General features: G+C 39.9%; 1 protein-coding gene across 12 annotated transcripts in view; it reads right to left on the minus strand.

Annotated features, from left to right (window-relative positions):
- Positions 1 to 8,665, minus strand: part of sec31a (SEC31 homolog A, COPII coat complex component) — a 51,397-nt gene extending 42,732 nt beyond the window's left edge. For 5 of the 12 annotated variants that reach the window (XM_062981565.1, XM_062981564.1, XM_062981556.1 and 2 more), the window contains exons 1-3: positions 8,438 to 8,664; positions 1,009 to 1,088; positions 645 to 768 (exon numbers count right to left, since the gene is read on the minus strand). In XM_062981565.1, coding sequence (XP_062837635.1) covers positions 645 to 768; positions 1,009 to 1,087 — 203 coding nt within the window. In that variant the 5' untranslated portion in view covers position 1,088; positions 8,438 to 8,664. Of the gene's footprint in view, positions 1 to 644; positions 769 to 1,008; positions 1,089 to 8,437 lie in introns of all 12 variants that reach the window. The other 7 variants (XM_062981566.1, XM_062981561.1, XM_062981560.1 and 4 more) reach the window with 5 other exon arrangements.
- Positions 8,666 to 12,602: the final 3,937 nt, after the last annotated feature.

The raw sequence follows: 12,602 nt of genomic DNA on the forward strand, positions 1-12,602 counted from the left end.
AAAGCAATGATCCCTCTCTACCATATCTTACTTTGGCATGCTTTCTATGCCTTGGGCAAGGGACCTGTACATCTGGGTTGGCATGGCAGATCTGTCACTGCCAAGCTATAGCCAAATACATACACGTGTTTGGTTTAGTGTGGCAATGAAGCTGTGTGCTCTGTCATGTGTGCAAGTGGCTAGATACAGGCAATGTAAGCCTTTGGCCATGCATATGGAGGCTTTAGAGAGCCAATGTGGCTGCAGGAGAACAGGGATCAATTCCCTGTTCAGATGTGGAAACCCACTGGGTCACCAGACACACACTCTTGGCCCCAGAAAACCCTGTGATACATTCACCTTGATATTGCTGTAAGTCAGAAACCATCTAAAAGTACATAACAACAAATGAAAGCACTGGTATGTATCCAGGTTTTATAATTTTTGGCTTAAATAACAAAACACACCTGAAGGAGCAAAAAAACCCTCCAGATTTGGAATGTTCTATCCCAGAAGTATGTAGGTCTTTTCAATAACTCTTCTCAATCTAGGCCATGCTATTAAAACCTTTTCAGAGCTTAAAGGGCTAAAGATAGGCTTTTCTACTTAAAACAGTGTTGTATGGGTTTCATAATTAGATAAATAGCTTTTAAAATTGCACATACCTATGAGTGGAGGAGAAGGTGGCACAAGACTTCATATCCAGTGAAGGATCTGTCAAGTCAAGTTCAAATATTTCCAGGGAGGCATTTGTACTGAAGGTAGCATCCAGCTGCTGAGCAGAGGTACCTGTATAGAAACAAGTAATTTACTATAAACTGTTATTTAAGGAAAACCTGATCTTATCCCGTAATGCAGGTCTTGTGTTTTCATAATGGACAAAAATAAATTAAATTGAATCAACTCAGACAGCTATCCAAAAAGTACAGTTTTTTCCTAGAAAAGTCATTTCAAGTTGCTAAAAAATGGAATTTTCTTGAGTTATGACATAAAACTGCAACTGTAACAAACAATTTTTTAAAAACGTACCAGTAGCCAAGTAAATGGGATGGTGCTGAGAGGGGCTCCATGCCTGCATGGCAGTACGGTCTATCTCTTTCAGCTTCATCCTAATGAGAAGAGTATAACAGACAGCATCAATAAATGAAAGGTGTAGGGTTAAACAGAAATAAAAGCTAGATTACAAAATCACCTTTTAAATCAAAACTTTAAAAACGGAAAGGTATCCATTGCTTTACTTTAGTATTCATTGAAATACTAAAAATTATGCTTGTGTCAAAACAGCTTTCAGAACATCCAACAATATTCCAATGCTAAAATTGAAATTTTTCTATGTTGATTCCGAAGTAAGGCCTATTGTATTTAATGGAGCTTATTCCCTGGTCAATGGGAACAGGATGCTAGCTTTAATTTTAGTACAGGAAGATAATGTTTCTCCCAATGAGAATGTACTCAAACATGAAGCTGTATTCAGTCCAGATCTTAACTCGCTACTGCTATTAGTAAGAGAGAGGTCAAGAAATGCTCTTTATTCACATCTATGAAAAATGTATTTGCTGTTTTAACTCTTTGAGTTGCTTACATGCCTGAGTCAACTGGAAGAGATTGAGTGTAACGCATGTACGTACTAGATTTTAGCCTTATGGCAACCCCATGAATTTCACAGGGTTTTCCTAGGCAAGGAAGTGGTTTGGTCAGTTGCTTTCTCTGAAATATACACTACAGCATACGGTAGTCCTTGGACGTCTTCCATCCAAGTACTATCCAGGGCTGACCCTGCTGTTTCCACGATCAGATGGAATCTGATGTCTTTAGGGTACTTAGACTGATTTACCTATACGTAGGCTTCTAAAGTATACTGTTATTTCCCCACACTTGCAGAAAAATTAGCATTCAAAGCCCCACATCCAAGTAAATTATGAATTAACTGTCTACACTGCTCCATACATTTGCTCTATCTCTTCCAACCCCAAAAATGGAGCATACGGAACACCCTTACCTGGCTAACGAAAGGTGCATCAACATTGTCATGTCATGCAGTTTGATACCATTTTAATTGCCATGGTTCAATGCTAAGGAATACCAGGAGTTGTAGTTTGGTGAGACACCAACACACTCTGGCAGAAAAGCCAAAAGGTCTTATAGAACTACAACTCTCATGCTTCCATGCCAAAGAGCCACAGCAGTTAAACTGGTGTCAGACTGCATTAATTCTACAGAAAAGAACAAGAAGTAGCTCACTCTCTTCCCCATCAGTTTTGGTAGTGCGCTGCTTTTGCTCCAAGCCATGTCTAGAGATAGGTGACTTGTGAAGCATATAAAGAACTAAGAAAATTATGAATTAGGGGCTGTGACACATTTTTCATAACAATGTTCATTTCACCCACATATAGGAGTATAGTTTGATCCATTATTCATTTTTTCATCTTCTTTCTCCTTTGCTGGAGACCAGAATCTACATGACTCATTGTGAAATACACACATGAAACCACAGACCAAACTTTTGAGGAAAGTAAGAGCCCATGATCTCTATATCGAGGCTTTCATGGAACAGTATCAACCTAGAGCTGGCTTCTGATATTATGTATAATTATTTTGGCCTTTTAAAAGCTATATAAAGCTCAGAACCGAGTTTTTAAAATGGACATATACCACATTGCTCCTCATAGCTAAAACATATTTATTTATTTGTTTTACATGCTGGTTTTCTTCTGGCATGGTATCCAAAGTAGCTTACAATTGCTAAAACAAGAACAAGCTAAAACTCTGATAATAGATAGTCGGGGGAAATAAGTAAGTTAAAGTAAATGCTATTATTTTCTTAAAGTGTAAGCCTACCCCAAAGATTTGAATACTGCAGCAGGTTCATACAATCTTTCAAATAATCCATACAGTGATACAGAAGTCATAATCAGCACTTTCCATTATGCTACGATGTGATACAAATGTTGATAGTGATACTGCATTATAAAATTAATAAACTGGTGCTATTTAACCTAAATGAAATACAAAGTATTTTCTAAAGGCTCAAACAGACATTTCTGGTGGCAATGTGGTAAATTCTGATTTTACCACCATATACAGTGGTCAAACCTGAGAGTACAGCTTGTATCTAAAATCCAAAATACTCCAAAATTGTCCCCAAAAATGGCTGAGATAATGACATCTTTCCTTTCTGATGGCAAACTTTGTTTCAAGCACAAAATTATTTTAAATTTTATGTGTATAAGATAGAAGATGAATTTATTTATTTACCATATTTATATCCTGCTTTTCTCTACCCCGAGGGGGACTGAATGAATTTGTGTTTAAGCTTCTGTCTTATCTCTAAGACACCTCATTAATATACAAGTATTCGAAAGTAATTTTTTAAAATCTAAAATCCCAAACCTTTCTGGTTCCAAGCATTCCACATAAGGGACATTCAACCTCTACTTCATTTCTAGAATTACATCAGAAACAATTTATTTAATCACCACAGTTGGGTTTACTACCACTTTCTCTAATGCAATGGCTTCCATGACTGAGAAGGGATTCAAATTTTGAATCCTAGAATTATAGTTCACACTTCACAGGTTTTAACCAGTAACAAGTCATATATCAAAGGATGCATTACATTTAACTCTCAGGAAGATGCTCCATTTTAGGCCTTCATCTAAGAAGATAGGCATTTTAGAATATTGCCATCTGAAGAAAGAAATGCCATTAAGTTACCTACCTGAGTCCCTGCCGGGAGATGGTGGCGGGATAGAAAAATAAAGTTACTTACTTACTTACTAACCTGCAATATACACTTTTAGAAAAAGCAGCAGGTACAAACACTGTGGTCCCATCTACACTGGCCATTTATTACAATTCAGAGCTAACTTCAAACTGTGGCAGCTAGATAACAAGCGCCCATGAAAGCACACAAAAGAAATCCCTTAATGCATATCAGTGTTCTGTAGTTTGTATAATCACCATCCGGGCCTCAAACTGGTTCCAGGATTTCCTATGCAATAATCTGCACAGCCTTTAATACTGGTTTGAAACTGCATCCAATGATCACTGTTGATGTGCCGTATCTCAAGAATTTAGTCTTATCTGTGCTATTCTGGGGGGAGCACACATGGGGGATAGCAACTCAAAACAAACATTCCAACTTATATGAACATGTGCTTTCAGGCATTGGGTGTTTGGAAACAGTCAAATAGCATTCATTCTTCACCAAGAAACACTTCTGAAAATATGGGTTATTTTATACCTTGCAATAAAATTGATTTCTTTCTGCAATCTGAAAATACCCCACATCTAAGGTACTCACTAGCAGATTCTGTTAATGTGCCAGGATGAGGATTGAATAGGATAACTGTTTATTCTGCAGTATTTTCCTTAGAGACAAGATACGACCTTGCACTGTGCACTGGTATCCATAGAGCACAATACATTCCACCTTTCCAAAGTAACTAAGATAATATGAAGCTGTCTTTTGCAACATATACTTTGAAAACACCACAGCAGCCTGGTGCCTCTTGCTATTTCTAGAAGTCCTGGGATAGTATGAACATTTCACATTGCCCAGCCATGTAGAGAACCTTTGATACTGACACAGCACAGAATAAAGCACCACCTCTCTTTTAGAGAGATTAGCAGGCAGAAGGACACGTACTCAATCCTGCCTGGTTTTTCTTTAAACCACTACATAATTAATTTGGTTGAGAAACAGATTCTTGGCACTCACCCTCATGCAAGTCTGGGTAATGCAAGCAGTCCCCAAATTACAAACATTACAATTTACATACAACTCTTAGTTAAGAACAGAAGTGAGACAACAGAAAGTAAGAGAAATGTATCCCTAGGAAGGGAAATTCATTCCTGAAAAAGTCAGGAAAAAAGTTATCATGGGGGAAAAGAGTCTCCACTGAAGCTTTACCACCAATTCGTTTCCACAACAAGCCAAAAATTTCAAAATCCACTTATCACAGTGACAGAAAGTGAGGGGAAATCCTCTGAACAGCGGCACAGACAGTAAAAGGAATATTACAAGGGTAATAACCCTTCTCTATGTTATCCAAAACTAAAAGATATATAAATATATATAAATTTGTCTGGAGTTGCTTAAAATGTACTATTTAAGCCATTCAAATAAGAATGCAAAAAGTGTGCTACATAAAGAATGCATGCAACACTAAGAAATAAAAACAACTTTGAATAATATATTAAGATTTCCAGTTCACCTACAACTTTTCACTAAGATGTGTATACATATATACACTATCACCACGAACACTCCACTAACCAGAGTCCAAAGCACAAGATTGCGGAGTAAGCACTCTAGCTTAAATTGTCTTTTGTGTGCATTCAAAAAGTATTTGGAATTAAACAATCCTGGAATAATATTCCAATTTATATGTGATTTATAAGCAAATACCTCCATGGAATCAAGACACTGGTAAGAAAATAGTAAGAATTCCAATATTTGAAGAGTGTGACCCAAACCAATTACTCTTATAATTTCCAGTACTGTAAATATGGGTGAAGGATGACACAAGAAATTAGCTATAAATCCTATCATTCAAAACATTTTTACTATGACGTGCAACGTTTATAATGCACGCTTAGGGATTAAAATGGAGGTTTAAACATGAAAAGAATGGAACTAGTTAAGGAGTACAGTGTGACCTCCATATTTACATTACCAGTATCCAGTGTTTCATTTATCTAAGTCAAAGTCAAAGGCACTTTCTAGATCTTCCAGCATCAGGTCCATGGTATTCTTGGGATGCAAGTCCTTCATTTTAACAGGTTTTGTTATTATCTGCAGTTTCACATATCAATGCAAAGTCCTGTAACATATCCCCCCTCCCCCCGTACATAAGGGGGGGGGGTCTTACTGTAGTAGTTCTTCCTGATTAATGCAAAGTACTGTATATACCAGGCATGGGCAAACTTTGGCCCTCCCTACAGTTGTTTTGGACTTCAACTCCCACAATTTCTAAGAGCAGCTGTTGGAATTGTGAGAGTTGAAGTCCAAAACACCTGGAGAGAGGGCCGAAGTTTGCCAATGTCTGGTATAGACAATACATTTTGTCGATATGGTTCAACCCTCCTTTAAAAAAAAACACGATCACAGCTATACACACATGGATTCTAATTAATAATAGGGGGAAAAACCTTGCAAACACTAAACTTTTGATTGGTCAACAGCGTTTGGAGTCTTTAATCCACCTCTTTCTTTCCATATTACAACTTCTGAGGGTTAGAGGAAGACAAAGAGTGAGTCAACCAACGGCTTCACACCACAAACCAAAGGAACAAAACAACTGCAAAATTAAAGGGTGGCTAATGCCAGCTTCCATCTAGGAGATGCTCCTTGAGTAGGTTTCCTGACATGTTTTGAGTGGGGAAGGATCCCTTACTAAAACAGAGCACTAACCTTTAGGCTCAAGAAGATGCTCCATCCACAATAATATAAAATAATGCCTCCACATATTATTATTATTGTTGTTACTGCTACGATGACAACTGCTATTACTGTGAGCTCTTGGTATCTCAGAGAATCCTAGAGTTGGAAGTGACTCCAGGGGCCATCAAATCCAACTCCATTCTGCCACGCAGGAAGACACAATCAAAGCAGTCCTGGCAGATGGCCATCCAGCCAGAGGAGGAGATTCCAACACACTCCCAGGCAGCTTATTCTGCTTACAAACAGCTCTTACAATTAGAAAGTCCTTCCTAATGTTTAGGTGGAATCTCTTTTCCTGCCATTTGAATCCATTGCTCTGTGTCCTAGTTTCCAGAGCATTCAGAAAAAAAAGGTTTTCTCCCCTCCTCAATGTCACATCTTTTCCAGTATTTAAACAGGGCTCTTATGTTTCCTCTCAGACCCCTTCCACACAGCTGTGTAAAATCCACATTGAACTAGATCATATCACAGTGTGGACTCGGATAACCCAATTCAAAGCAGATACTGTGGATTACCTGCCTTGATATTCTGGGTTATATGGCTGTGTGGAAGGGCCCACAGGCCTCTTTTACACTGCATATAAAGTCCAGATTGTCTGCTTTGAACTGGAATATATGACAGTGTAGACGGGGCCTCACACTTCTTTTTTCTTAGCTAAATATACGCTGCTCCTCATAGGACTTGGCTTCCAAACCTTGGACCATTTTGGCTGCCCTTCTCTGGACACTTTTCAGCTTGACTGTATCCTGGATGCTCAAACCCCATTATAGACAAGAGCAGAGTAAAACGGTATTTCTTATTTATAGCGATTGGGTAACATTCAAATGTTTGCTTTTGGAGGAAGGGAGGGGGATATTTTGAAATGTTGGATAGCTGGTTTCATGGATGCAGAATCTGTGAATAAGGAAGGTCAAGGCCCCTTCCACATCGCTTTATAACACCCCACATTATCTCCTTTGAACTGGGTATATGGCAGTGTGGACTCAGATAACTCAGTTCAAAGCAGATATTGTGGGTTATCCGCCTTGATATTCTGGATTATATGATTGTGTGGAAGGGCCCTGAGTGAGTTGCATTTATTTTATAAATTCCATGATTGGGACTCAAAAGCCTCTTATCATTGAAAAGAACATTGTGAACATCTCTACCTCATAATTAAAATGTTGACTGCAGTTCTATCTGGAAGTAGAAGCATTTACTTCCAAGCCAACAAGCCCTGCCAAAGCGCCCTTCCACACAATCATATAATCCAGAATATCAAGGCGGATAACCCACAATATCTGCTTTGAACTGGGTTACCTGCGTCCGCACTGCCATATAACCCAGTTCAAATAGATAATACGGGATTTGATTCAGTTGTATGGAAGAGGACTGGGTTATATGGCTGTGTGGAAGGGCCCTGGGTTATCCAAGTCCACACTGCCATATAATCCAGTTCAATGTGGATTTTATACAGCTGTGTGGAAGGGTCCTAAAAAGGGACCGTTATCCTGCATTCATCTTGCAAGTTAAGCAGAGTCAGCCCTGGTTGGGACTTGGGGTGGGAGCCCACCAAGAAATAGATGCTTCTGAAAAGTTATAGGAATAGGTCAAAACCACCTTAGAGGTCCCTTCCACACTGCCATATAAAATCCTGATTACCCCCTTAGAACTGGGTGGAATATATGGCAGTGTAGACTCATATAACCCAGTTCAAAACAGACAATGTGGCTGATCTGGATAATCTGGATTATATGGCAGTGTAGAAGGAGTCTGAGCCCCCTTTCCACACAGCTGAATAAAATCCCACATTATTTGCTTTGAACTGGAATATATGGCAGAGTGGACTCAGATATTGTGGGATTTTCTCCCTTGATATTCTGGGTTATATGACTGTATGGAAAGGCCCTGTGTATCCCTTGCTGGAGAAATACAGAAAGGCATAACAAACACGCAGGAATAATGACACACAAAAGGAAGGGGTATAACAGAAATGGAGGAAGCCCTTTCCGCCTCCGGCCAGTCTTGCCTCACCTGCTGCCGCCCAGAAGCTCGGGTAGCCGGTCACCCTCCCTAGGAAAGGCCGAGGCCCGACTGCGGCCTGTTTCTCTTCCTCCTGCAGCTCCTGCTCCCCCTCCTGCCAAGGCCCGACGCTGCTATTCCTCTACGTTCCGCTTCAACGTGGCAGCCGCAGCGCCGCCTCTCTCCATGCCGCCGGCTTCCGGGCCAAAGAGAGGCCCGCCCCAAAGGAAGGTTGGGCCTACTTCACCATTGAGACAGTTTGCCAGGCCTGGGCCAACTTGGGCCCTCCGGGTGTTTTGGACTCCAACTCCCACAATTCCTAACAGCCGGTAGGCTGTTAGGAATTGTGGGAGTTGGAGTCCAAAACACCCAGAGGGCCCAAGTTGGCCCATGCCTGATTTTGCCTCCTTCAGGAGTCTCAATTGATGCGGTTTAATACCACTTCGACTGCCACGACTCAATGCTGTATTTTCCAGGGTGAAGCACTCTCTCCTGACGTTTCACCCACATCTATGGCAGCCATCCTCTAAGGTGTGAGGTCTATTGGAAACTAGACAAGTGGGGTTTATATATCTATGGAAAGTCCAGGTTGGGAGAAAGCATTCTCGTCTATCTGTTGCAATTGATCACCTTGATTAGCATTTAATGGCCTTGCAGATTCAAAGCTTGGCTGCTTCCTGCCTGAGGGGATCCTTTGTTGGGAGGTGTTAGCTGGCCCTGATTGTTTCGTGTCTTGAATTCCCATTTTCAGAGTGTTGGGGTTTTTTTTAAAATATTTACTTTGGTTTAAGAGTCTTTTCAATGTATAATTCTGAAACCACAATATGGTATATGGTCCCAATGTACGTCCATTTGCATTAACATCGGCCCTTCACGTGCTTTCTCCCAGTTCTTGTAAACCATTCTTCCACTCAGAATTATCCATTTTTCGATATCATTTTCCATATCACTCTTATAAGTTCTCGCTTACTCCAAAGCCTGTATTTTCGATGTGGAAGAAGCAAAACACTTCCAAGTCATATTATTTCGAAACCAGGTGAGCTTGCGGCTTTATTATTATTTTTTTGTATATATTTTTATTATGCAGTTTGTAAGCAACTCGTACATTTCTTGTTACAATAATAATTCTTTTTTTACCATATAATAAAAAACATTATTTCGAAACCAGGTGAGCTTGTGGCTTTAAATCATCCTAGCAAAAGAAATAAGTTCAAACCTCTAGATTCATATTATGGCACAACTGATATAGTGGATACAAATTAGGCTTGGGCAAACTTCAGCCCTCCAGGTATTTAGGAATTGTGGGAGTCAAAGTCCAAAACACCTGGAGGGCCCAAGTTTGGTGTAAACTATCCATTTTCCATATTCTTTTTCATACTACTCTTCTAAGTTCTCCCTTACTAATAGGTTTACTCCGAATCCTGTTTTCAATGTGGAAGAAGCAAAGGACTTCAAGTCACATTACTTCGAAGCCAGGTGAGCCTGCGGCTTTAAATCATCCTAGCAAAAGATATAGGTTTGCATCTCTAGTTTCATTTTATGGCACACTTAATACAGTGGATATATAAGATGCGGAGCTCAAAAGATGGGACAACAGATGTGTTATCTCTCCCAAAGGAGACTCAAAGCGGCATAATATAAAAGCACTAGCTTTGCCACACATTGCTGTGGCTTATGGGAATCATTTGTTGGCCAAGTAGAATAGCCTTGCAGCCTCAAAAGCCTGGCTTTTTTCTTCTTATGGAAATACAATGGAATAGGCTTGCTGCTTAGAAGGCTGGGTACTTGCGTTCTAGGTCATTTGGGCTGCTAGAATTGCAATGAATAGCCTGGCTGCTTCAAAGCCTGGCTGCTTGCTACCTAGCAAAATCTTTGGTTGGTCAGCTTCAATAGTATAGAGAAGTATCGCTGCTTCAAAGCCTGGCTGCTTGCTACCTAGCAAAATCTTTGGTTGGTCAGCTTCAATAGTATAGAGAAGTATCGCTGCTTCAAAGCCTGGCTGCCTTCTACCAAGGTTAATCCTCTGTTGGTCTGGTTGAATTGGACTGAATAGCCTTGCAGCTTCAGTGCCTGGCTGTGTTATATCTAGGGGAATCCTTGTTCGGTAGCATCCTCAATCAAAGAGTCGCTTTGAAGCCTGGCTTATTCCCTTGTAGGGGAATCCTTGTTTGGCCAAATTGAATTGCACTGAATAGTCTTGCAGCTTAAAAGCTTGGGCACTTTCTACATAGGGGCAACCTTCGTTGGCCAGGTTGAATGGGATGGGGTAGCCTTGTGGCTTCAAAGCCTGGGGTTTTCTATCTAGAGGAAATCTTGGTTGGCCAGGATGAACACTGAATAGCCTTGCTGCTTGCAAGCCTGGCTGCTTTCTACCTTGCTGAATCTTTGGCTGCCAGTTTGAATAGCAATGAAGTCTCTGTGTGACAAGTATGAATGCTGCAGTTAGGCACCTTGATTAGCATTTAATGGCCTTGCAGCTTGAAAGGCTGCTTCCTGCCTGGGGGAATCCTTTGTTGGGAGGTTTTAGCTGGCCCTGATTGTTTCCTGTCTGGAATTCCTCTATTTTCCGAGTGTTGTTCTTTATTTAGTGTTCTAATTTTAGTGTTTTTAATACTTGGAGCCAGATTGTGTTTGTTTTCATGTTTCACACAACACAATAACAATATTATTAATAGTAATAATCATGACTTTGATAATAAACACTACTTCTCTCCCTTCTCAGCTCAATTGTGTCTGTGTTGAAACAATTTTTATTTTTTAGCAAATTATGACGAGGTCCATAACACAAAATAATTTAAATTCTATGACACATTCTATATTTTATATAGTCTTAACTAAACCAAATTTCTATTTTAGTTACAAAATAATACTGTCATGCCTGTTAGAAACACTTGAAAACTGTCAGTACACTTTGACAGAAATCAGGATCCATCAATAAACTTCGGTGGACACTCAAGACTGCAAGTCCAGTCAGTCTTTCTTGCCCCATTGTGCTTCTTATGTATGTTTTCAAACGTTCACTTGTTGAAAATGACCTTTCATTTGTAGCTGTTGATACTGGCAATGTGGCAGAAATCTGAAGAAGTTTCTTCACATTGGGAAAAACCTGTCCATCACAGACAAGATATGCTTCCAGTGCATCTGATGGTCTTTCCGAAGGTGCAATCTTCTTCCATTTTCTACACCATCAGTGTCAGTATCTTGAAGGCATTCACTGTAAAGTTCGATAAATTTGTTCAAGTTGGATTTTAAATGTCCACAATTAAGTTGCAGTTCCTGAACTACTTCCCTGTGCCTTGTAAACCTTTCTTGAAGCTGATCATAGAAAGTCCAAAAATGGGATGAACACATGTAGCCTACAATATTCCATTGGTGTTGGTGAAGTTGCCTGCATGTTGTTTTTACAAGTCTGGCTTGAACAGATGTGGGGAATCCTAACTTCTCCACTCATCAGCTCCACTGACCTTGCCGTGTCAAAAACCTTCTGAAATTCTTTCAGATTCTGTGCATATTTCCCTGACTTTCTAAGAGAAGTTCGACATATTGCAGATTACCAAAAATGTTGGCATCTACTCTGCTAAACTGGAGGGATACTGACAAAAGCTTTCTTAGTATCTGTATGGTTACTACAAATTTAGCATCCAGAACACCTAAAAGAAGTTGTCCAGCTTCAGAAGAAGTCTCACTGTTGCGTAAAGGACTCTTAGTTCTTCAAGTGTTCTAACCACCACACTGTAGTTTAACAAAACGTAAAACTGCATCTTGTTGCTCAACTCAACAGGTTTCACAAAGCAACAGGTGGTTTGCACTTGATTCAGGGAAACTGTCATTTATATTTCTCTTCAGCAGTTCCAGTCTAATTGGTGATGCTCTGAAGAAACTGCACACCAACGATATTCTTCCCTGGCAATTTCTGACAAGTGGAATGTTGCAAGTCTTTACTAAAGCTTGATTTTGTAAGTGAGCACTATAGTGGGTGCAGACAGCCAATGGATACTTCTGAGATATAATTGCCTGTGCTCCACTAATATGACCACTGAGATTAGCACCTCCATCATAACCCTGTCGACACAAGTATTGCAAGTTCTGCCCAATTTTTTTCCAGTGATTCAAAAATACTTGAGTGTTTGGGAGAAATTAAAGTATAAACTTTTAAAGCAAGCACAAATGATCATAG

This window comes from Anolis carolinensis, chromosome 5, assembly GCF_035594765.1.
Source record: "Anolis carolinensis isolate JA03-04 chromosome 5, rAnoCar3.1.pri, whole genome shotgun sequence".
NCBI lineage: Eukaryota > Metazoa > Chordata > Lepidosauria > Squamata > Dactyloidae > Anolis > Anolis carolinensis.